General features: G+C 35.5%; 1 protein-coding gene across 5 annotated transcripts in view; it reads left to right on the forward strand.

The window, feature by feature from the left end:
• LOC109082943 (disks large homolog 5-like) overlaps positions 1-27475 on the forward strand; it is a 60937-nt gene that overhangs the window by 11615 nt on the left and 21847 nt on the right. For 4 of the 5 annotated variants that reach the window (XR_006156244.1, XM_042736481.1, XM_042736484.1 and 1 more), the window contains exons 2-14: positions 9115-9183; positions 12112-12275; positions 13107-13249; positions 15969-16152; positions 19607-19866; positions 20403-20715; positions 20999-21229; positions 23118-23302; positions 23397-23522; positions 24997-25129; positions 26061-26188; positions 26283-26458; positions 26555-26658. Coding sequence is in view for 4 of the 5 variants with exons in the window: in XM_042736481.1 (XP_042592415.1) it covers positions 9115-9183; positions 12112-12275; positions 13107-13249; positions 15969-16152; positions 19607-19866; positions 20403-20715; positions 20999-21229; positions 23118-23302; positions 23397-23522; positions 24997-25129; positions 26061-26188; positions 26283-26458; positions 26555-26658 (2216 nt within the window). In the remaining variant the exon portion in view is untranslated. The remainder of the gene's footprint in view (positions 1-9114; positions 9184-12111; positions 12276-13106; positions 13250-15968; positions 16153-19606; positions 19867-20402; positions 20716-20998; positions 21230-23117; positions 23303-23396; positions 23523-24996; positions 25130-26060; positions 26189-26282; positions 26459-26554; positions 26659-27475) is intronic. The other variant, XM_042736482.1, reaches the window with a different exon arrangement.

Here is a 27475-nt window from a genome sequence, read left to right on the forward strand (position 1 = left end):
ATTCGCTGTCAAAGTGACGCCAAAATGAATGGGAGTCAATGGGATGCTAACGTAAGTGAAGTTCTGCTACAAGATGGCGGCACGCGGCTGACTTCAACTTCCGGTCGACTTCCTTCCCGCCTGATTTCAATAGGGCTGTGACGGTCGCTGTGACGGTCGCCGTGACAACCGCGGTTGTCTACTGCCGCCGCCGGTAGTTCACATGACGTCACGCAATCTAAAAATTTTGACATTGCAAACCTTTAAATTAAGTTGACAGTATGTAATAAACAGTATTGAGCATTTAGTAGTTGAGTATTGTGCATTTTTTCTTACCACTATTTTTTTTAATTGTTGTCCGGAACCGGAAAATTTCTTAACGATTCCCAACCCTAGGCAGGGTGTAGATTAATCGGCGATGGACGATGGCATTGTCTATCAGCCCAACCCTAGTGTTCATTTATTTTATTAAACTGGATAAATTGTTACACCTTTTTAAAAGTTATATGGTGTCATGATTTACTTTTGATAAAAACAAAGGTTTATTATTGTATATTCGTTTGGCATTTCATTTATTGCACCCTTTAAATTTGTTTATTGAAAGAACAGCAGCAGCAGCAGTAAGGTGTAACATTTCGGTGGATTCAGGAGATGTTGTTCAATGCTCAGACCTCCGTAGAATGAGAAACGAACCTGGGAAAAAATATCAGAACAGAGTTTCAAACACACCCACCGATTGTGTAACCGCTAAGGAAAAAATGGAAGCTCGAAGGTGTTTAGGAGCCGAAAAGAACTCCCCCAGAAAGTTCGATTTGGTCAGCTGTTTCGAACTGCCGAAATGAACTCAAAACAAACTTCGTTTCGGCCTGATTTTGTTCGAAATGACGTCATCAGTTCATTCTTCGATTTCTTTTAAAGTATATCGGGGCCTTTAGACTGAGACAGTACATCACAAATAAAAAGGGGGTTGAGTCCCCTTTAAAGTTCAGGTACAAGTCAATTCACTGACTTTTTTCTGACTTAAGTTTTCTTAATTAAGGACATGGTTTGAAGCTCTTAATTTTGTACTCTCAAAGTGCATTAGATAGAATGAATAATTAATTAATTAATAGATTTTGATATTGTTACATCCCTAGTAAAATCAGGGAACTACACTGCGACCAAAATGGTCGCATATGCGACCTTTTGAAATGCCATTGCGACCCAAATTTTTATGGGGTCGCAAATGTATCACTGATTGTTTTGTACCTACTTATGTGTTATGCTATGATTTAATATGAGCATTTATTAAAACAGAAATGTGTATTTTAAGAATACGTTTTATAACGTGCTCCGAGCATTCAACATAAGTTGGCTTCAGCCCCGCGATGCGGGAAAGCTGAACTGAGCAGCAGGTTACTCGCGCTGTGTTCGGTGCGCACGAGAGAGCCGCGTCTCGCGAACAGCAACACTGAACCGAGCTCTCCTTCAGGACGTTCGCATCCTCCTGCACCTGAACGAACAAATACAAATCGCAGTTTAAATAAACAGATTCATAAAGCTCAATTCAGCACCGCGGTGTTCTGGTGTTCAGGGAGCAAGCAGAGACGCGTCTCAAAGTCTTCTTGCTTATGTACCGACAACAAATACATACAAAATATGTCGAAATACCCGTCTTGGAAAGTGTGTTCGAAAAAGTCTGTGGTTATGTCTTAAGTGAAAGTAAAGAGTTGCAAAAAAATCGGATGTGTATCATTATAATGGATGCGTTTGTCTCTTAAGGTGACCGCGCCTAATTTACTAGCTCTGCTGTCAGAGTCTTTAATGTATGAAAATGAAAGTAAATCACTCACTGCTCTTGACTGAATTACTAGGTTTAACAAGAATTTATCCAAAGTCAATCCAAAAATCAGATAGAATTGATTATATTGTTTTACTAGTGGGTGCAGGGCACTAGTTCATTTATGTAAGTGAGCAAAATACAGTGATGTGTGAAATATTATACCCAAATATTCTTCATACTGTAGACTACCAATGAAATTGATTTAAAAAAAAAATTAGGGACCTGACCATGTTTTGCTTAAGTGTTTCTTTCTTTAATTGCTAATGCAACCTTTTCACACCACAGACTGAACCAAATTAAGCATTGCTTGCTTGGTAACTGTTCAACAAAGTATTGATAGTTGTGTAAATATTGTCATACTGACAGTTGCCTGAAGTTCTGGTTGATTCCATTACATATCTTTTTATCAAAGTTATCCGACATTACCAAGAGGAATTTGTTCTGACACAGTTTAACTCTGAGTTATTGTAATATTGTATTACCAATTTCTAAACTATAGCAAATAAACTGTGATAATGTGAGAAATGTTGAAGGTGTCTGAATACATTTAGGTTTGATTGTGTATTTTATTTTACAGTGAAGACTATGCAGTGCTATTTTAAATTAACAAAAACAAACTTAAATGTAAACATTGTGTAAATAGCACAAATAAATAAATAGAATGAACATACAGTACAAATTTAACCATTTTAAACAGGGCCCACTTTACACCCTGCACCAGGGCCCCTCTAACCCCAGCTACAAGACGGAGCAATGCACTGTGTGTACTGTAAGAAATAGAACAAGGCATGTGGTTTAAAAAAAGATGGCAAGTAAAACAAAGCACATCTGTATGCAATACAGTTTCATTATTGTTCATTATTATCCAGTAATTATTATAAATAATTTGTGCGACCAAATCATGTTTTGCGCCAGTAACTGAAAAAGTTAGTAGCACAAGTGCCACCAGTGGAAAAAGTAAGTGTAGTTCCCTGAAAATGTGTAAAATTTAGGGGCAAATTTAAAGATTGCCTTGTCATCACGTGACATCTCTACAAGCTTTGCAGAGAGGAGAAGCAATATTTTCCCACAGCTCACAAGGGTTGCCTGTTATTGGAGTGACGCGTGAAGTGATGAGATGCTGTCGGCAGACCAGATTCTCAAGCGTTACGCTAAAGCTGCTGCTTACAGTAGGTGTGACCGAGAACTAGAGTTACTGAGATCACAATCTCGCTCTATTACTGTACTGCCATTGAGCCGAGCGCTTAACTGACTCCACCAAATGCCAAGTAACATCAGATGCAGCACTTGTAGAGGTAAAATTTGATTTCTGTTCCTCCGTTTCAGTGCTTTGTGTCCCGAGGTTATTCAGTGGTTATTGTATTGAATGAGTGTTGGATTACCTCTGATCTCTTCTGATTTTTCCACAGGCTTCTCAAAAGTGGGAATGTCCCTGTATCTGTGTGTGACATCAAGTGATATGTGAGAGTCCAGTGCTTTTGTCTGCTGATGTCTCTCTCCTCGCTGCACGTTACGACTGTAAACACTGCCATGTCACATGACCGCCTCTGAGCCCTGATTGGCTACTTCCTCTGAACCTTGCCCTCGGTGCCACAGCCTTGCCAGGCAGCCTCATGTGAAAGTGACTGAACAAAGGCTGTGATGTGATGTGTCTTCTCCTGGGGCACATTGCCCTCTGTCTTTCAGCTTGTGCTGGGGGAGACTCCAGATTTAATCAAACGGCAGCGGCTCCTGCAGCAGAAGTAGGAGCACAGCCAAAGTCGGTTTGATTTAGAGTGCTGAAATGTGGGTAAACAAAGTCGTTCATCAGGCTCATTCTGACGCCCTCTCTGCCGGCCCAGTATCATGAACGGGACAAACACGCAGACTCTAGTTGATGCAGCTCAACGTAGTGCTGCTCGCTGAGGCCTGTAGCTGTTGCACATGGTTTTCACAACATCCTAGTTGTGTCGTGTTTTAAACATCTTTAGAAAATGCAAAAATCTAGTTTGTTGGCCAGGGAAATTATTTCTATTCTCCCAAGGCTTCGTTCACACAGACATTGTTTGGGGCTGATTGTCATATTTGGGTCAATGGCATATAAAACAGAAGGAACAGTCTTTTAAAAATCTAGTTTAATATGCAGTTCTTAGAAAGGTACTCTTTGTATTCATGGTGGTTGCAGGTATCCACTCTATGGTATTGTTTCCAGGCATTAAAAGTCTAGTGTTTTTATGTTTTGTATATATCTAATGTTGGTTTGTTTTTGATTTTGACTATGCAGACAAAAAAATAAAAAATAATGCAAAAATAAATAATTTTTAAAATGAAAATACCCTATATTAGCATATATTAATTAATGTTTATTCATGTTAATTTAATAAAATTGCTGTTCATTTATTAACATAATAAAATTACAATATTAACATGTTAGTAAAATATATTCTTAACATAAATGTAAATAATAATACTGACATTACTGCATAATTGACCATATATATATATATATATATATATATATATATATATATATATATATATATATAAAAAATTTATATATTATATATTATATATTATTATTATTATTTTTTACTGAGGTTTTTTCAGATGTATTTATTAAATTTTTAGCATTTTATTTATGTAGTTGTTTATTTATTTTGCATCACGGCATGAATTTGCTCCAGTATAAGAATATATTGACAAACTGCTTCACTGCAGTAGCATCACTATCATTATAGTTTTTGTTAATGTTTTGAACACATTTATTTTTGTATTTTGTTTTCACTTTAATTTTTAAAGTTTTATTACATTTTTTTCCCCCTTTATTTATTCTTTTCTTTATTAGTTTTGGTTTTTTGTTCAAGACGTGTCTATAGTATTTATTCATTTAATTTATTATTTAGAGTTAATGAAGTGCGGTTGTCACTCTGGTTACTAACTGAACTGTGTGTGAATGTAACTCTAAAGCAGACAAGCGTATTCTGCTGCTGTGTGAATGTAGCCTATGAGACAATGTTTGAATAGATTTATCATCATGCTGTAATAAGATCTTGTGACTCAAGATCAACCCCGTACAAACAGATTCTGCTAGGCTGTCAAAGCTAAAAGATAAATGTGTTTTTGGGATGAATGCTCTTGAGTTCATCCATTATTAAGCTTCAGCCTTCAGCTTTTGTCTGTAGCACTGGTTCATTTTTCAAGAAGACACTCGGAGCATGTTCACTCCCAGCCTGTGGATCCTCTTTTTTTTGCCATATAGCAGGATTTAAAATTCAGCTGAATTTGTCATAGCAGCACATGTCATGCCGTGTTTGTGATGCTTGCTGGGGGGTTGTTGGGGGTTCGATCGTCTACTCGCCTGAAACAACTGTTGGACCAAATGTGTGCAGAGCAGGAAACAAACAAACACAATGGATGCCCAGGGCAAAGCATGCCATCTCTGACCTACTTAATGCACCAGGACAGAGAGGGATACCGCTATTGTTTTAAAATCTGTCCAACATAAACTTGGCCAGTATTATAATAAAGTTTTATAATAATTTTGAATAGTACGATTAAGTAATGAATAACTGATGACGGCCGTTGAATTATTAAAAAAATAATGCACACCTGATAATAATTCAACGGCCCGGAGTCAATTATTCCTCTTATACTACGGTTACCACACCTCAAGACATCGATCTGATGATATATTTAAAGGGATTCGTCCGGTTTTTGTAATTAAATCGCTATTTTAAGTAGGATTATTTCTTCCGCATCTCATCCAACGCCTCTTTTGCTGGTTCCAAAACGTCATTTTAAAGCTGGTAATGGAGGCTTGAGCCGTTGATAGCATTCTAATGCAGTTATTAATGAAGTTATTAGAAAAAGAGAGCGAGAGAGACAGAGATATACAGAGAAAGAGAAAGAAAGAGAGAGAGCTTGTGCGAATTAGGCTAACGTACCTCTGTGCGTCCCACAACAGTGTTCTCTAAACAGCGCTGTTATTACCTCGCTGAGAAATGTCATGTGTATTTACTTTCAGAAAATTGTCTGTCATGCTGTTTTTGTTAGTCCTGTAATTTCCGTTATTATAGCTTTACTATATGCGAAGTGATATGGATCTGTAATGCGGTCAAGAGAGCTGCCTGGAACTACGTTTGCCGTGCGTTTCCCAGAAAATAATTGCACACCTCAGAACGTTTCGTCAGCCAATCAGATTCAAGCATTCAGTGGCCCCGTAGTATAATAGCGATTAATCGCATCCAAAAGAAACGTTTTTGTTTACATGATATATGCGTGTGTACTGTGTATATTTATTATGTATATATAGATACACACACACACAGCATATCTTTTGGAAAATGTACATGTATATATTTATATTCATATAATTTATATCATATATAAATATATATAATATATAAACGTAGCATATTTTGCTTAAATGTATACATGCATATGTGTGTATTTATATATGCATAATAAATATACACAGTACACACACGTATATTATGTAAACAAAAACTTTTATTTTGGATGCGGTTAATTGCGATTAATCATTTGACAGCACAAATTTTGAATAATATAAGATTCTAATCAGTAGAATCTACTTTAGTGTCATATACTATTATATATTTTTAGAGTTTTTTTTCATATTGGCATTTATTTTTCTATTTTTCTATTTTCATTTTTTAGTTAGTTTAAGATTAATTTAGTTATTTTTTTATTTTTGGATAATATATTTGTCATTAATTAGTTTTTAATTTTACATTTAGCTGTTTTTAATTTCAGTTTAAGTAATTTTAGTATTTAAATTTAAACTTATTTTATAAGTTTGTACCACATTTCTGATTTTGTTTAAAGTTTAAGTTTTTCAACTAACGTTAATTTTATATCAGCATTATTTCTGTTAATAAAAATGATTTTAATATTTTTAGAGTAAGCAGTAAGCTTCAAGCTTCAAAGCTTTTTTTCCCCACAAAAATGTAAAGACTTTTGATGTATTGTTATGCACATGCATTAAACTTTGACGCCAAAATTTTACGCTGAACATTTTTTGCTTTTTTTAAATATGATCTAAGATTCAATCAACATGATATTGAAATTGTTCCTTTTTACTGTCCTAGTGCATAATACAATTTCTTGAAAATTCGGTTAAAATTTAACAACAACTAACCACCACCTCTGAAATTACTTTTCTTTGAATATTTTTTGTTGACAAATTAACCTCCAAATTACACTAAAGTGCAAGACAGTATTTATCGTCGCAGTACATTATACAATACATTTTTGTTATTATAAGCACAGATTCAGCATGGCTTTGTTGATGACCTGTTGTACCGGTTGCTGCCGTCAAAGAATTTGACTATTGCTAATTTGCATTGATTGGAAATAGGCCAGTTTATGTGACAGTTTCCCTAAGGCTTTTTTAATGACGTTTGTTCTCTATAGCCATTGAATCATTGATGCATTAAGTGCATGCAGCTCCACGTGTGTTCATGTGAATGTATTTCCATCCATCCTCTCACCACAAAATATGTTAGGAGTGCATTAAAAACCATGATGTCTATTTCTGAAGCCTATCTTCCAGTACAGGACTCGCAGGACTACGTGTCTGCTTTCAGACGTTATACAATATCTATTTATTCCATCTGCCTTTCACCCCACCAAAAAAAACCTTGCAACTGTAGCACTCAGTCGTCGCTACCCTGAAGTTATTTCAGGCTACGGGAAGCATTGAAGTTTGTTGCTGAAGTTGCTTTTCAGAAGCAGAGCTGTGTCTCGGATGATGTGATAAGAGAGTGAAGGAAGATTCGAGTGTCTGTGATCTTCTGCGGGCTGGATTTCGACGTGTGTGTGTGTGTGGAGTCGGGCCTGTGATAATGAACCTTGTCACTACACACTCTGCTCATTAAGAGGAGGAGCCCTGCAGTGAAAGAGCTGCGAAGAATCTCACAGATTCAGTTATCCATTTCATTTTTATTCATATTTGCTTACATACTCGGGTGTTTTCACAGTAACACACTTTGGAATACTCATGTTTTCCCATAATAGAGCCGGTTGTTTTCTGGGGTTTTGTTGTATAGTGTCTTTTTGTTTTCTCTGATCATTTCAAGCCTCAAAGTTTGAAATGATAAATGATATAAATAATATAAAAGTCAGACATTTGATATTAGCCAACTGTACTTATCCTTTTAAAGTGTCTTATTAATTTGCATAGTAACTTTCCATTAATTAACTTTTTGGCTAATTTCATTTGACTGTAGCAAAAACATTCATTACAGATATTTTAATTTTGAATATCTAATAATAATATTAATAATATATTTATTTCTGTGTTTTCATAACAGTAATGATATTATTTTTTTGTTATTTTTATCCATGTAATAATAATATTTATAATAATTAAATATTTAGATTTTAATATATTTAAAATACTATTACTAGTAATGTTTATATAGTGATAATTTATATAGTAATTATAATGATATATATATATGGTGATTACTTTTTTACTTTATTTTTATACATTAAAGCAAATTACAAACAATGAACTAAACATTCCTTGACAGCAGCAGTGACTCAAAGAAAAAGAGAAATAATAATACAAATAAATATGAAGAATAGAAAGAAGACTCGTACAACATTGTCAAATAATACAATACAACAGGGAATAAATCCAGGTTCCTTACTGATCGTTCATTTTCAGTGCGTCCAGATACACAGTAACAGGTGTCCACCTTTGAATAAATATATCCAGTTTCAGTTATATATTCTGGTGATTACTTTTTATTTTATTAACATTATTTTTATTCTTAATATTTATATTTAGATAATATCGTTAATTATGTTATTATAATTTATAATTTATAATATTTTTATTGTAATACATTATTTTTTTATTACAACAATAATTACAGCAATTGTTATTGTTTTTTTTTTGTGTGGTTACATTTATTCAGTGTTGCTGTGCAATCTAAATGCTTGCATATTTTTATATTTATTTTTAAAATTATAACTTTTTTTTTTTTTATTTGCATTATTTATTTTTCATTGTTTTGGGTAAAACACACACACACACACACACACACACACAAACCTAAATAAATATACCCCATGTATAGAACACACACATACGCACTGATTTGATGTGTGAATGTTAATGCAGTAATTGAAACTGACCTATTGTTCTGTCTCTAATAAATGTTTGGGTGTTTTGTTGTAGAGAGTTGCAGATGAATTATTCTCTATTTTCTTAAGTGCTACCTTTCTGCCAGTATTGAGCATTTTGTTAATTAAAGAGCTGTAAGTGTAAGTGTTGAGTTATTAATCGTGTTTTCTCTCCTCTGCAGGGTCCACCTACAGCGTCCTGTCCACAATGCCATCAGACTCCGAGAGCAGCAGCTCCCTCAGCAGTGTCGGTATGTCAGAGTTTCAGCTCCCACCCTTGACACCTTGCACACATTGTCACCGTGCCGCTACAACAATGCTTGTGGCGCATGTGGGTGTGTATGATGCATTTGTAAAGTCACTCAAAGCGGACTGAAGGCTCAGATGAACGCTGATGATGTGTGTTGGAGGGCATGGCAGTTGTGTCTGGAGGCCCAGCCCTGTTCTCCTGGTTTGGTGCCAACAGAGAATGTGCTCTGAGGCTGACTGCCATCCAAATGACTTGGCAGTTTCACATAGTGCTTTCTAAAGGGACCAAAACATTGCACTGGAGATACCCATAATGCTGTCTCCCTGTTTGGGTCTGATGAGGAGCAGTGCGGGTTTGTGACAGTGAGGATAATGTCACCAGAAAGCCTGTTCTCAGTCAGTTACGAATAGATGACACTAAAAGCATTTTTTTTCATATCAGCTTTATTAGTTGTCATATCCCTTTAAATTTTAAAGGGATAGTTCATGCAAAAAAAAAAAAAAGACATTTTTTTTCTTTGTTTACTCACCTTCCAATTGTTCCAAACCTGTATGAGTTTCTTTCTGCTGTTGAACACAAAAGAAGATTTTTTGAAAAAATATGGTTGATGGTAGCCATTGACTTCCATAGTATTTTTTTATACTGTAGAAGTCAATGGCTACCGTCAACAGTTATCCACATACTTCATTTTTGGGTGAACTATCCTTTTAAGTTTAATTTCGGAGTTTAAAAAAAATCAACTTGACCTCTGAAACAAAAAGACATTGAATTATTGCAGCATGATGATGTTTCACATTTACATGATACATTAATTCACATTATATTTTATTAGTGTGAAGGCACCTATAAAGATACGTTAATTTGTTTTATGGTTACAGTGCATTTAAATTGGTATACATAAGGCTTCCATAACATTAAAAATCATAAATATCCCACAAGCTGGATGTGTCTGGGAATTTGAAAATAATGGAAAAGATTTGGAAAAATGTTGTGCGCTTTTTATCAAGTAGTCTCATGTTAACCTTCTCTAATAAATCCCTAGAAAGACAATGAAATGACATCTTGACAAATACTATGTTCTCTGCCCTGCTTTTATCTGTAATGGAGATTATCCTCTTTGTTATTGCATAAAGCTGAATTCATTCTCTGAATATCTGCAGCAGATTGTCCAAGACCAAAAGATTATGGTGTAATTTTAGTTGCTGCTCATCCCAAAAGATCATCATTTACATAAAGTGCTCAGAATGTCTCCCACTGTGACCTCAAGCATTGTCACATTTTTCCTGTATGATTATTTATGTATTTTCTAGTTTTTTTTTTTTTTTTTTTTTTTTTTTTTTTAGTACAGCCAAGCTTTAAAGGTCAGATTTAGTTCTGGCCTGTTTTTGTATGAGTTGTAGTGATCGTAGCTCTGCTCTAAAGCCAGTGTTGTCATTGTTAGCTAAAACTATTACCTATTAAATTATTCAAATCATTTTTTAAATAAAAAATAAATATAAAAACTTAAGCTTAAATAAAAATGAAAGTTCAAGCACTAAAATCACTGAAACAAACGAATTAAAAAGCAAAAACAAAAATGCATAAAAATTCTCAAATTAAACTGAAATTAAAATAAAAACAAATAAAGCTAAAAATAAAGCTTATACAAAATATTAATAAATACTTTAGTAGTATATAAATAATACTACAATAACACTGTCTAAAACAAGCTGCCTAGTATTGTTCTTTTAAAAATTTCACAGTCTGCTGACATTTATGACATCTGCCTCGGCTCGAACATTACAATGCGCATGATAACTTTTGTTAACTGTACAATATGTAAATCACTTCACCAGCTAATTACTCTTCAACAGCGATGCTATAAAGCTACCGCAAAAACAGAAGTTCAAAGACTGTTTTCGGAAAGAAGGTTTCTAGAGTGCACCAGTCTGGCACCGGAAGTAAAAACTTCATTCATTTTCTCCACAGTGAAATACATTTTTAACAATAACTGATAAACATTTAAATACAGACCTACTGTGAGCTCCAAGGTTTTTAATGGTATATGGTTTTGTTGAAGCCAGCTTCCTGTGCTGGTTTTTTCATTCACTTTTCCTATAGGGATTTTTAAAAAGTCTTAGTTTAAGTGCTCTAAGCCATAAACCAAACCAACCAGCTATAAGGAGAATCACAACATTACTTTTATTTGAAGCAAAAAGGTATTTGAAAATCAGACAAAAAGACAAAGTGTGCATAATGGCTTTATTACAATCCCATGAAGCATTGTGTATGCTGTATTTTTTAACAGGGATTCCACTGTTAAACACAATTATTTAAAACATAAGATAAAATAATGTGAACAGGTGGCTTCAATAAAAGCATATACCACCAGTTAACAACCTCAGAGCTCACAGTAGGTGTGTAAGTTATTGTTAAAAATCAATTTCTCTTCTGAGAAAAAAAAAATGCCAGTTTCACTTCTGGAACAGACTGTTGCACTCCATACAGTTGCTGTGTTCGTCGTCTTGCCAGGATGATTGTTTTGTACTCTGTGATGGATTATAAGATAATAAACAGGTAAGGTTTTAATACGGTTTCATCTGAAATCAGTATCTCCTTCCCTCATTATTATTTATGTGGTGAAAAGCCATGTACCTTTAATGTTTGTCTACATTGAACTTGTGTCCAATTATGTACTTATGTGGAAAGTAGCTCTGTAATAATGTGGAATAATGTTATTGCAAAATAAGCCCCTTAAGGAGCATATAACCTTTATATGTTAACCTTTTTACTGTTATGACGGGAAATTAATGTCATTCCAAGTTTGATTGCTCAGTTGAGGCAGCCGTGGCTATAGTTTTTGTCTTTTTGGGGGTGTTTGTGTTGAAGTATCCCTGCTTTAGTGCTGGGTGAGCTTGTCTGTGCTCCGGTGACGTGCTCACTGTTGCAGGTACCAAAGCTTCATCACCTCCACCTGCGCTCAGTGACACCCGGCCGGCCAGCGAGAACCTGGACACCATCCTGTTCCAGCTGAGACAAGTCACCAGGGAGCGGGACGAACTTCGCAAGCGCTTGGCTCTCGCCTCACCTGGCACCACGTTTGATGACTGCAGGTACCAACCTTAGTTTAATTTTTTAAAAAAGCAGTAATTTAATTTCATATCTGTAAAGGTTCATAGAATAATTTCAGATGTAAACGTACACTCTCAGTTAAAAGTTTGGTATAATTAAGAATTAAGATGTTTTTGAAAGTCTCTCTTGGCTGCATGTGTTTATTTAAAAAAAACAAAAACAGTAATATTGTGAAATTGTTTTTATTTGAATTTGTTTTTTTTTATGTTATTTTTAGTGCTGTCAAATGATTAATCACATCCAAAATAAAAGTTTTTGTTTACGTAATGTGTGTATACTGTGTATATTTATTATGTATTTATAAATACAAACACATACAGTGCATATTTTGCAAATATTTATGTTTACATTTATATATTCATATTCTTATATTTTATATTATATATAAATATATTTAATATATAAACATTTTTATATATATATATATATACAAATATATATATATATATATATATATATATATATATATATATATATATATATATATATGCATGTGTTTGTATTTACTTATAAAATAAATATACACAGTATACACACATTATGTAAACAAAAACTTTTATTTTGGATGTGATTAATCGTTTGACAGAACTAGTTATTTTAATTAAATTATTATTAATTTTAGTAATTCAGTATATTACTTTTTTACAGTATTTTTGCCTTGGAGAACATAAGACACTTATCAAAAACATAAAAAATAAAAAATCTCAATTATTCCAAACTTTTGACCAGTAGAGTCTCTGTTATCCCAGTTAACATTGGGCTGCCCTTGCACACTGAGGGACGCAGTGCTGATGTATTGCTCTGTCTCCAAAACCAAATTCCAAACCTGGCCATGACTACGAGCGTCTGAAAATGCAGTGCATGAAGGCCATGGCAGACCTGCAGTCCTTGCAGAACCAGCACACCAAGACTTTGAAGAGGTGCGAGGAGGCCGTGAAGGAGGCAGACTACTACCAGTGAGTACAGGCTCCATGCATCTTTCTCTAACAGACATGCTAAGAGCCATCTGCTGCATTTGTAGCAGTCTTTAATTAGCACTTGCATTATCTGCAGGTTAATTATGGCTTTATTAAATGTTTGAAGCACATTGTTCTGCAGCTCAATTCATGTTGCAATATTAATGTGATAATGCACTTAGAGAGCAGTTTTAATGTTATCTAAACACTCAAGTGTTCTAGTGTTCACCTAGTTATTTAATCATCCACATATCATTCCAAACTAGGGATGTCAACGATTAATCGATGATCGATTAATTGTCGATAAGAGATGCAATCGATTAAAACAATCATGGTCGATTAACCTATTTGATTTTGGACTGCGTGCAGCTAATGCGCAAAACACGTGCGAGCAGCTGTGAGTGACGGTATATAACCGCATCAACATTCATTCATAATGTACAAATTAAGCTTTAAATGTGATTTAAACTTTAAAAGTACATTAAAATAGAAGCAACACAAAGTTATTCAACATGGAAAGCAATAGAAATGTAGTAACTAAGTCATTTCGCCAGATAATTATTTCATATCGTGTGCTTTGCAGGGCTGTGGGACACAGGACAGAAAGGCTATCAACTTGTTAATTCGTTCCTACGACTTATTAATTTGTGGCAACTGTTCATGTTTCATTAATTTGTTCCTTAAATGATCCATGATTTAACTGAAATAAGGGAACAAATTAATAAATCGAACAAATTCTTAATTCATGAAATCTTTAATTTCCCTTCCCGCATCTTTACCACAGTAAGAGTTTTTACACATCCTGTCATACTGGTGACTGCGTGCCGCTGCAGTAGATGCATTTTGCAGCATTAACGATTAATCGAATAATTGATCGTTATTTTAAATGACGATCGATCATGGAAATGATCAAAAATTGACATCCCTATTACAAACCTCAAAATACAATTATGATTACAATAAAAAATTTAATAAATAAAAATGAAACAATAATAATAAAAAAAAAAATGGAATGAATTTAATGAAATTACTATAAATTAAAATGTGAAAATAAACTTTCTCGCCAGCATTTTGCCTCCTACCTTATAACAATAAAGACACAGAAAGGCAAAACATTGTCAGTGGTGGTGAAAGAGTTAAAAGTACAATTCTGTCATTATTTACTCTCCCTCATATCACCCTGCAGAACATATTTTCAAGTATTTTATTCTGTTTTACTGTTTTTGCCCATGCAATGAAAGTCAATGGGGTCCAAAACAACACAGGATAAAAATAAAACAAAAAATAGACATATTTAGAATATCTTCTTTAGCGTTCCACAGAAAAAAATGAAAACCATGACCGGTTTATCCATGACCGGTTTATATGGTGAGTAAATGACAAAGTTCATTTTTGTGTGAACTGTCCCTGCAGTGTCTTTCTATAAAAATCCTTATGCAAAAAACACAGCCACAAGGAAGTAATTATGAAACTGCTTTGTCATATGTCATCAGTTTAACTGGCATTGGTTTAATGTAGCCTCGTTATCTAGACCAGTTGGCAATATGTAAGAGTGTACACAAGGAAGTTTGTTCTGCTCTGTTGTTTCTGACTCACCCTTGTTTGCCAGTGTGCTCTCATCCACGCACCAACATAATATCGTCCATCCATACACAGATGTGCAGTGGCTGTAATCTGATTATGATGTAAGGACACATGCCCTCCTGTCTCCGTCTCTGCTGGGCATGAACGACCACATAGAGATGAAGATTGAGTTGATGAGGGATAAATCCCATGATATTCCCCATTGCCTCAACAGTGTGTGATTACAACACACACACACACACACACACACACACACACACACACACACACACACACAAAACCATTCTCTGTTATACTGCTTGCATGTTACTGATGTGTCAAGAACAAAAACATTCATTCTGTTTGATCCTCCTTGTCTGCTGGTAGTGTCTGCACTGAAATTGAACCTATTTTCTTTTATTTTCTTTTTTATTTTAATGCATAAATTGCAAAAATACTGACAATGTAATTTATTTAATTTTATACTCTGAGCATAAAATACAAAACACAGTAATATTGGTTAGTTGCAATGCATTAAAAGATTGCACTCTGTCGACGGGTATGTATGATGCTAAGAGTTTTTTCAAATTTGATTTGTATTTTATTTTTACTCTAATAAGCATGAATACACTAATATTGTGTATAATAGTTAATAACATTTGAAATGGACATTTAATAGTTTTAAATATTGAATTATATTCATAATTAAACTTATTTCGCTTTGCTGGCCATCTTGGATTGAGTTTGTTGCAGTGCATTATGGGATTGTGTTTTCTTGAAAGGGAATGTGTGTGATGTTTTCTTAGAAACTGACCAAAACAAGGTATCTTAGAATAACAACATCACATTGCTTTTGTTTGGAAACACGCCTATGATGCCTTAAAATTCTGCCTGAGTAAACAGCTTACTAGTTTTTGGGACGAACTCACTGTGTAGTTACTAATAGAGTTACTGCTCCAGGTCAGTGCCCTCAGGGCAGGGTTTTATGATTCCTGATTGTATTTAAAAAGACATCTGGCTGTAACGGCCATAAAAGTGAAACATTACCTGGACCGCACAAGTGAGGTGTGATGCAGATTCTCATGTGATGTAACTGAGTTGCAATATAAGTAGCTCAGTTGTTTGTTTGTTTGTTTGTTTTATATTTATATTTTAGCATACAGCATAGCCGCCTCCTAAGTGAACAATCTCAGCTCAAGGAGGAAATGGAGGTTTTCAAGAGAGAGAACACCAAGCTGGTTCGGGAACACAACCATCTGAAACAGAGCTGTGAGGAGCTCAGGAGACTTCACTCTGAAGATCAGAGAGAGGTGGCCGACATGAGACTACAGCAACAACAGGTACAGGCTTTACACATAATCCAGGGATGCTTCATACATGCACAAGCAGTGTGTAAATGAAATGCCATCTGAACTGTGACAGCAACACACCATGCATCAGAGATGGGCACTCGAGTTAGTGACTCGGACTCGAGTCGCACTCGAGACACATCTTTATGGACTTCAGACTCAACCTGAAATGACTCTAGACTTGACCTCAAAGAAAAGGACTTGTGAATGTTTTAAAAGCAACTCGAGTCTTTTATGCTTGCTTGTATAACTGATATTCAAAAGGCAGACCACATCCACACCCCAGCATCCATCCGGACCGCGAGGCGTAAAAGCACCATATTAAGTGAGCAGTGCAACAAAACAGCAGAGCGGATCACATAAGAAGCGCTCAGGTTCATTTATTGTAAATATCTTTCAGCGCTATATACTTTCATATTTTTATCTAAAGCCAAATGCGCTTTATTCAAGCCCTTTCTGCTCTGTGCGCTTTCTCTCTCCTCGGGCACGCGCCGGCGCAAAGTTTAAGAGCTGTGGATGACGCGGTTATTTTAACAACAACATCAGAAACACTGTGAGCAAAATTGTAAGATTACTTTCACTAAAACAGCAGAAAGCAGCAATGCTGCAAATATAGTTATTTTTCTTACTTATCTTTTTATCTATCTGTAATCTATGACTCTGACTCTTTAAACCAGATGTGACAACACTGTAGGCTAAGAACATTTCAAACAAATCATCATGTAATTATAACTGGGAAAATTGTTGTTAGATGGCTAGAATAGAACTTAAACTTAAAAGCTGCTAGTTAACCTTCTTTTTGGCTCAAGATGAGAACGTTTTGATTATTGTAGCTACATTGTTTTTAAGTAAAATATATATAAAAAAAATAGTATAAATTTTAGGAAGAAAACCCTGAACAAAAACAGTATTTTTACTGTTACATGGCCTTGCTTGTATCTAAATATAAAAATACAAAACATGTAAAAAGGTATTTTTTTTTTTTTTTTTTTTTTTTTGACGTCTGCTTGGAAGAAAATATAGAGGCTGCACCTCTTGGAACTTTAATTGAATACCCCTGACTTTATAAAGAAATACTTTATTTTTATGGTTTTGTAATATATGCATATATATATATTATTATTTTTGTAAAATATTTTTTTGTAAAATATGCGGTATATTTCCTTATGTGTCATGGTAGATCAGACTCTTATTATAGAATTTGAATACAGAAAAACTGTTTTGAACATGGTAATGATTAAAACATAAGTAACAGGCTGGAAGTACATTAACCTTACATCTTAACACTTTTTTATTTTATTATTTTTTACAAAGCAGATCATATATCATTTATTTTGTCTATAGCCTATAAAACAGCTTTATAAATTGAAAAGATTTCAATACATGAGGATTTTGAATGGGATTTTTTAGCAGCATTTTTCATGATTCTTTGATTAATTGAAAGTTCAAAAGGACAGTGTTTATTTAACAAATCTTTTGTGATATTATAAATGTTTTTACTGTCACTTTTGTGCCCTTGCTGCCAATTTAATATGTCCTTGCTGGATAAAAGTATGTATTAAAACATAAATCTTACTTACCCCAGACTTTTGAACTGTAGTGTAGGTATATGGGCAGTTTCCACCTTGTTGTCTGCTAGTTGAGTGTGCTATAAGCAGCAAAAATGGGCTCAGTGCCGAAACTGTAATCGCAGAACTGCTTTTTTTCACAGCACAGCCCTGCTAATGCACACAGTGTGAATGTAACCTGTTAATACGGGCACCAAAATACATATGCGCTTCTTACGCTTGCAGTGTGAAACAGGCCTAATGGTACTGCCGTCAGCCAGAAAGTGACGTTAGTCTGCCAAAATCGATCCCTGATTTTTTTCAGAGCTTCAGGGACGGTTAATTAAATTGCAGATTTTGTCATTCCCCGCAGTGCAGACTGTTGTGGGATTAGTGCGTCTGTTGCATCATGAACAGCAGCGTTTATGTTGTAATTCCGGAGGCTGGGCATCCCATAGTAGTGCAACCAAATCTGACCTTGACATAAATCGGAAGCCAGGGGACGGGAGATTATTCAGTCAGATGCCACCGTGTCAACACACTGTCTGCTCTCTGCAGCTACTATGAAGGAATGAGCCTTTTCCTGTCGGATTGATTAATCAGGCTTCCTTCCGGATTAAACCCACGAACACAAATGGAAAGGTTTAAAGCATTAGGATAGCTCCTGCTTGTGTGTCTGAAACTGTCTTAATTGTCGCAAAGAGGTCAGATCAGGCGTGCCATGGGATCTGTGCTGTAGCGCTCAGATTGAACCGTGTTTTGACCCGTCAGCAGTGCTTACGCTGCCCACTGGCTGCACAAAACGCTCACCGCCTGCTTGAAAAAGGTCAGCCTGGAAGGGCAAGTGCTTGCTGACTGATGGAAAAGGACAGAGACTTTTACAGTTAGTCAATACTCTAAGCACTGATTACATGGCCTAGAGGAGAGTTAGATACAGATGCCAATCACTCAGCATGTGAAATCCCGTTGTGGCATGGTCAGGGGCCACTGAGGTGTGGGTTTATTGCCTAAATGGGAAATTGCCTTCGATTATGTCATTAGGACACATAGTGGTCAACATTTTTGCAAAAGACTTAATGCTGTTTGTTTATTGCTGAATTCAGTGTTGTGTATTTGTGTATAAGTGCAGTGACAGCTTTTGGCATGCAAGTACAGGAGATGTTTTATAGACTCATGATCGCCCTCTGGCGTTTGCAATGTCAAACTTTAATTCAAGGGATGATAAAAGCCAATTTTTAACAGGTGATATATGTAGGAGTATAATCACACATCAGTTGAATTCTACATTAATGCACCAACAGTTTGCTGTTTTCAATATCTTTAGGACTGACCAATATAATTAATAACAGAAAGCTTTGTAAACCATTTTAGTACAAATAAGTAGTGTTGTTTTTATTTTGACTGTCTTTTTTTGTTTTGTTTCTTTGACACATGCAATAAATCAGATTCATTAAAGCTGTTAAATCAGTTTTTTTTTGTTTGTTTTGTTTTTGTTTTGTTTTGTTTTATTTTATTTTATTTTGTTTCCAACACACAGTAAATCAGGTTCTTTAGAGATGTTTTCAACAAAGGTAATCATGGTTTTGTTTTTTCTTTTGTTTTTGTTTTTGTTTTTTGATTTGTTTCTTTGACAGTTGGCACCACACAGTAAATAAGATTCATGAAAGCCTTTTTTGACAGGTTATCAGAATTTTGTTTTATTTATTTTTTTGTTTGTTTCTTGTATTTTTTTTCTTTGACACTTTACAGTAGATCAGATTCATGAAAGCCTTTTTTGACAGGTTATCAGGGTTTTGTTTTTATTTATTTATTATTTTTGTTGTTGTTGTTGTTGCTGTTATTTTGTTTCTTTGAAGCCACACAGTAAATCAGGTTCATGAAAGTCTTTTTGGATACAGGTAATCAGGGAGAACGGGTCATCAGAGGTTTTGAACAAGCTCTACGATACAGCGATGGATAAGCTGGAGGGGGTGAAGAAGGAATACGACGTCTTGAGCAAACGCTACAGTGAGAAGGTGGCCAATCACAACACGGATCTGAGTCGACTGGAACAGGTGGAGGAGGAGAACAGGCGCTTGCAAAAACAAACAGATGCTCTGCTTAAACAGCGTGACACGGCCATCCAGTACCAACAGCAGTGGTCTACATCTATGAGACGGTACAAGCAGTGTGTTGTATAACGCACTTAAAGTAAATTTAAAGGGATTTTTTCTGTTCTGAATTTGAGGCAAAAAGAGCTGAAAGCATAATCAAATTTCCCTGAATTTGCCTAGTTTTGATTGACAGGCATTAAAAAAAAAAAAATGCATTCACATTTTTCACAGAACGCATACTTAAATGTTATACATTAACATCTTTTTAACTTTCAGACATTACAATCATATCAAACACAATCTGCATCTTTGCATTTGAAATATGGTCAAATATGTTAAACAGAACTAAGAGGATAATCAAGTTTGACAACCTTAATGACATTCATTTTATATATATATATATATATATATATATATATATATATATATATATATATATATATATATATATATTATATATATATATATATATATATATATATATAGTCAAACCAAAAATGATTCAGACACCAGATATAATTCTTGATATCTTTTTAATAATGAAAAGCACTCATTAACCGAAATACTAATTAATTGACATTTTTGATTTGAAACCCGTCAGGTTTGACTCTGTGCAGCAGGAGCTGAATAAAGCCTCGGCCCAGAACAAGGAGCTGCAGAGAGAGATGGAGAGACTCCAGTCGGAGGTGACGCGCTACAAGAACTTCCAGCTGAAGGCGGTCAAGGATGCAGAGAAATACAAGGAGGAGCGGGATTCTGTGTTTAATGAATACAGGCTGATCATGAGCGAGAGGGACCAGGTCATTAAAGAGCTGGACAAGCTGCAGACGGAGCTGGAGGCGGCGGAAGCCCGGCTCAAAAACACCTCCTCTGAGAGGATGGTGGCCAGTGAGGAGCTGGAAGCTCTCAGACAGGTAACACGTCACTAATAACAGATATTAGATATCTGTGCAATATTGTCGCTCTGATCTAGTATATGGTCAGAAGTCATTTGGGGAAACTCACTGTATCACTGAATACAGTATTTACTGTAAGATAAAGGTGTGACTGAGCCTTCTTTTTATATGCCCTCTGTTCTGTAAATCAACCTTTTGTTGCCAAGTTTGTGCTAGGCAGCCAGTGAATAACATGCTGTTTTGAAAAAGCACTTTAAATCAATAGCGTATAACTGTCGCTGACGTCTGTGTCTTTTTGTAGGAGCTAAATTCATCGCTGGTGGATCGAGACCGTGCCATCTGTGAGAGAAACGAGCTGCTGGAAAAATACTGCCATGAAGTGAAGGACAAAGCGGAGGCCCAGAAAGAGCTGAGTCAGGCCTGTAAAGACATCGAGACTGTGCGGGAGGAAAGAGATGTGGCCAGGAAAGAGAGAACCGAAGCCATCATCCAGAGAGACCAGTTACTGCGGGAATACTACCAGGCCAGACAGGTGCTTACAGTCTGGGATTCGATATATGGTCACATAAATTACAATATTAAATACATATTTCATATTCTAATGCTGCATCCAATCTTCTATGGAAAATCTTCTGTGGTAGACGCAGGGAAAGTTCCAGGCCTGGTAAAATAATATATGGAAATGTGAATAGTAAAGTACTTTATTTTTAGTTTTGGCATTCTGCTCAGTGCCTTAATGTTTCAACAGGGAGAAATTTCCCTTGTTGAGTCTGGATTGTGGAGAAAATGCTAAATAACTGAGTATCTGCAAAAAGACACATCTGACAATAACTGTGCTGCATCTGTTCATTTATTGGCTAGTTAAGTTGTACCAATCATTTCACTTGATCTCTTTAATGCTGTTAGTTAAGGAAAGTGATTTTAACATTACTAATGCAAGTGCTTAAAGGTGCTGTATTGTAGGATTGACACCGAGTGGTTGAACTAGGTATTGCAGTCCAAATTCAAAATATTGGAGAGGGTATTTTTCACCCGGCTCCTCCTTCTCAGACTTGATGCACACGCAGGTTGCCAGATTGACGACACCAACAGGAACGTGCGCACTTGATGATGATTGAAATGAAATACGTTGTGTTTTCCGCCAGCTGGCAACCCGGGGTGCTGAAATACAATTGGGTAAACTGAGAGAAACCAAAACAGAGACTCACATTCCGGCCTGGAACGCACATTTTCAAAGGAGAATTACTGACTGTAGCATTGTTCTTCAGATAAACATGTATGTTAACTTAGCATGTTTCTTAAATATCTGCAAACATATGGTATTTTTATGCTTTAGTAGAGTATAAAACTTACATACAGCACCTTTAAAAGTGCCCTTGGAAAATGAAAGGGTCTAGACAGAACAAACAATGATAAAGATGAAAAAGAAGTTAAAAAATTTAGAGCATTCAGACTAAATCTTCACATTCAACATTTTTAATGAGTTTTGACTGTTTTCAGCAGTTTCAAATATTTCAGCAGCGCAGCTGTTTGCAACATTGATGAATGTTTATTGAACACCAGGTCAGCATATTAGAATGATTTCTGAAGGATCATGTGACACTGAAGACTGGAGTTATGATGCTGAAAATTCAGCTTTGACATCACAGGAATAAACGACATTTTAAAATATATTCAAATAGAAAATAGTTATTTCACAATATTGCTGTTTTTACTGTGTTTTTAATCGAATAATTGCAGCCTTGGTGGACATAAGAGATATTAAAAACATAAAAAAAAATATTGCCAACCGCAAGCTTTCGAACTGTAGTGTATATCACTACAACACCCTTGTTTTTAATTATTTAAATATAAATAATACCAGATTCAGAGTGCAGACCATGACTCACGACAATGTGTGTGCTTCTGCATATCCACGGCTCCAAAGTAATATTTTTTTATATTGTATTTTACCATTGTTGTTCAGTTTTTATCAGAGATATTTATCAGCTGCTGCTCTGTCACTGCAGTTATCTGCTGTTCTTCGGGCAGAAATGTCTAAGGGGCTGTTTGTGCAATGAATCTTAGGTCAGATCTCAAAGCAATGTATCCTCACCTCTTATCCCTTACCTGTCTTCATACACAAACAAACACTACAAACCACAAAGCTCATAAAAATCTCATAAACTTTGGGCCATTGGATTATTCCAGTAAAAAATAACTCAAGGCAGATTTTTTCAGTTTGAAGCCGCAGTGCTGTTAGACTCCACTAGAGGTCTCTAACAGCTCTGCAGTGTCTTTAAGACTCAAAGCCTTCTGGTGAAGTCCATTTAACTCATTTCACTAATATGACTTCACAGATGTCTTAATTTATGCCTTAAAACACATTTTGGTGATGAAATCATCTGCAATCATATTCATCATGAATGTTTTTGATACAGAAACAAGACTCGGCCACGCTGGACATGGAGCGTGCCAATAAGGAGATTGATGTGTTGCGGAAGCAGTGTGAAGCCATGTCCCAGGAGCTGAAGGAGGCTGTGCAGGAGGCCGAGGTGGCCAAGTGTCGCAGAGACTGGGCCTTTCAGGAAAGAGACAAGATTGTTGCTGAGAGAGAGAGCATACGGTAACATTTGCCACTGAATTAAGCAGTCTAGGAATTTGATGACATGCGACTGCTGATGCTGATACTTGAGTGTGTCTTTGTTGTGTTTTGGCAGGACTTTGTGTGATAATCTGCGCAGAGAGAGAGACCGTGCCGTCAGCGATCTGGCTGATGCCCTGCGTAACCTTGACGACATGAGGAAGCAGCGGAACGATGCGGCCAGGGAACTTAAAGAGCTCAAGTAAACACTGTTTAGTTCTGCTTCTCTCTGACAATCTTTCAGTCAGTTGTTTACATCTCTTTAATTTACATCTCTTGTAAATGTTGCACAAATAGAAGTTTCTGAATTTTATTCTTACAAAGGTCTGAACAATCAAAAGTGGCCAAATAACTTTATAGTATTTTTAAAGTCAATGTTATGTGGCTGTGAAATTTAAATAGAAATTTAAGAATTTTACATTATGGAATATTCATTGTAAACTTTTCCAAGTTTGTAGCCATAATAACTTGTAAATGATAATAATAATAATAATAATAATGAATGAATGTGGCAATAATATAATAAACATAACATAATAAATGAAATGTACATTGCCATGTTTATTGTAATTTATTTAATTCACATCACTTATAAATGCAAGTAATAATGTTTTAATAATTTATAATTATAATGATTTAATTTACAACGATAATATCTTAAAATGCAAGTAATAATAATTTTAATAATACTTAATATTAGTATGAATGTAGTAATGATGATAATGAATTTTTGAATTAAGTAATCAGTAACATAATGTAATTAAGTCAATAAAATGTACATTATGAAATGTGTACTGTAAATGCAAAAATAAGTTAAGTAATAATAATAATGATAATAATAATAATATAATATAATTATTTTGAGTGAATAAATTAATAAAAATGCATGAATTATGTAATGCAATTAAATATCACAATTAATAAATGCATAAGTAAATAAATTAATTATTAAATAATTATTAAAATATATTGGACTAAATCAATTTAATAAATATAAATTGAGTGTGCGTATGGATGACAGGCAGCAGATAATTTAGCGTGCATAATGCCCAATTATATTAATTAGACAAATGATTCGTGGCCCTGTTGGGATTGATTTTTGGTCTTAGTCGGCTAATTGGTAACCAGGCTCAGTCCCTAGTTTTCATTTTTGATTAAATTTCTGCTTCATACGCCCCCTAGTGGTTAGTCCGTTCCCATCAAAAGCTCCAGAGCACCCCCACCCTCTTGCACTAGACTTTTCTTAAGTTTTTTTATGTCACTGATGCCCTCCAGGCTTTTCTTTCTCTGAGTCTATGAATCTTAGTGACAGTTTGCCAGTATTCCCCAAACACTTGGTCCTGTTTTTTTTCTTTCCAATTTTAAGGTTTGACCTTGATGCCACTTTTATAACATCTCCATCTAGCACAGGTGTTACAGATTACACAGACTGTGGCAAACGATGCCCTGATGCCAACCCGCATCATCCAGTAGGCTTGTAAGACAGCGGTTTTCCCAGTCTTGCATCAGCAACTCTTCAGACAAAGAGAGATGGTCTTCACAAGGACTGTTGACTCTTGACATTCTTGCTGTTTTGTGTTGGGTTTTGTGGGCGTGAGATGAGTTAGATGACTGTTTGGAGAGATGAGAGAGAAAATGATCTGTCTTTTCGTTTTGTGCTCTCTCTACCAATAAAGGGAGAAGATGGAGAGCCAGTTGGAGAAGGAGGCACATTTTTGCCAGCTAATGGCTCACAGCTCCCATGATTCAGCCATAGACACAGACTCATTAGAATGGGAGACCGAGGTGGTGGAGTTTGAGAAGGATCGGGTAAGAATACAAAAACCCTAAAGAAAAAAATATATTGATCTTACAGGTGTGGAAAATATCTGGGAATATTTAAATTGATGTTTTCCAGCCTTGGAAAATTACTTAAAAATATAACAAAAATAATATTAATTAGTAGGACTAATTTTGTAGTCCTATTCTGCATGCACATATTTTTGTGCTGAATATAGTATTTACATAAGTGGGTCCTAACCCTATACGTAACCATAAACCTAAACTAAACACATATAGCTACCTTATACTGGGTTTCTGCAGATCACAAATGAAGGACTAAAAAGGTCTTAAACCAGAGCAGAAAGTCTTTATTTCTTAAAGACAATAAATGAAATGTTGCATGCATTGTTAAAAATGAATATTTTTCCAATACAAATATTTAAACATCCTTAAATCGAGATATATTTGCTAGAGTTGCAAATTGAAGATATGAAGTCTTGTTTTCTGACAAGCTGAATAAAATTGAGTTTGTTTAAAACTAGAACAAATATCTTTCAGTGGGGTATGAAAACTTGCTTTCCCTTTGAATTGAACTGATTTTTCTGAGCCCATTGGCAGATATTTGTTCTTTTTTTAATGAAAAACTCACTTCATTTATTTACATCAGTTTCTCATAAAACAAGACTTCTGGTTTAATTTTATTTTGCATCAGTAAATGCATCTTGATTTAAAAATCTGAAGACATTTGCACTGAACAACAAGACACAATTACTGCAATTTTTATTTCTATATTGTAGTGATTGGGAGCTAATCAAGCATTTTTTTTTTTTTTTTTTTTGTTGGTCTTAAAAATATCTTAAGTTCTTGCATTTACCTTCATGGTTCCAGTTTGCTCATTTAAGTTTTTTTTTCCTCGTCTTTATTGTCTTCCTCTATTTGGTGAGGTCTCATCAGCCTCTCTCTCATTATCTTCTCACAGGACGACATGGATTTGAAGGCAATGGGGTTTGATATCGCAGAGGGGGTGAATGATCCATATTTACCAGGGGATTGTGGGATATTTGTGACCAGAGTGGACAAAGGAAGTATCGCGGATGGAAGATTGAGGTGGATCCAGATATTGAGTGTTTTTCAGATAATGATTACTCGCTCATTTCCCTGCTCATAGTTTTGTCCTGACCAGCCGTGCCTCTCTCAATAGGGTGAATGATTGGCTGCTGAAGATAAATGATGTGGACCTGACCAACAAAGACAGCAAGCAGGTCATCAAAGCCGTACTTAATGGAGGAGGGCTGATCAATATGGTCATTCGCAGGAGAAAATCTTTAGGAGGAAGACTGGTTATTCCTGTCCACATTAATCTCGTCGGACACAAAGGTATCACTTACTTCTGAAACATCACACATATTTTTTTCGACTCATTTTCCTTGTTTTCTTATTAATGGCCCTTGGTTTTGCTCTGCACCCTCCCAGACGCTGGCATCACTCTTGAGGGTGGCGTATACGTGGCCGCTATCGCACCGGGCAGCCCAGCTGCCAGAGAGGGATCTCTTACCATCGGAGACCGCCTGATTGCCGTAAGACATCCAGCAGTCATGCGATCCTTCCTCAAATTGAAGGCAGATCGCTGCTGTCAAGGATCCGATTTGCTCTTATAAAAGTCTGACCTTAACTCTCATTACAACCTCCTAAATGAAGCAGATTTTTAATCCAGTTCCTTATCTGAAATGCATGGGGGCTCATTAGACGAACTGCCAATCAAATCCACTCCTCTCCTTAAATGGAGGTGATGAGTATAAGACTGGTGATAAGTAACACAGATGTTAATCCTGAGAGCGGATCAGGTGTTACTTTTGACTCCATGATAGATACTGGGTAGAAGATATCCGTAACCTTTTGGCTCTAATATTGGCCATGTCGTATGGCTCAATCAGTAGTGCTACATCTGCTGGTTCTTATCATTAAAGAGATACAGTAGTTCACTCAAAAATGACAATTCTTTCATGATTTGCTTGCACTCATATATTTCTAAACTCACATGGCTTGTCATGGGTATCGTGGAACACATGAGCATAAGAAGGAAGTTGAAGAATGGTTGCCTGTTTCCATATGATGAAAGTAAATGGGGCACAACGAGTCTGAAACGTTCGTCTGAAATTTTTGCACATTAACAAATAAATACGACCTCATGTTGTGTCAATCACGTTTATACACTTCAGGATGTCAGTGACTCAGTTTGATGCTTTGCTAGTGATACTAGAGCCACATATTAAAAAGAAGTCCAATAATTTCCGTGAACTCTGTGCAAGGACCTATACAGTGCTTTGTGCTACGAGATGAAGGGGATCAACTTGTTAGGCGCCATTCTGAATTTTGGCGTTCGCTTGTACCTTG

Source organism: Cyprinus carpio, chromosome B13, assembly GCF_018340385.1.
Source record: "Cyprinus carpio isolate SPL01 chromosome B13, ASM1834038v1, whole genome shotgun sequence".
NCBI classification, from domain to species: domain Eukaryota; kingdom Metazoa; phylum Chordata; class Actinopteri; order Cypriniformes; family Cyprinidae; genus Cyprinus; species Cyprinus carpio.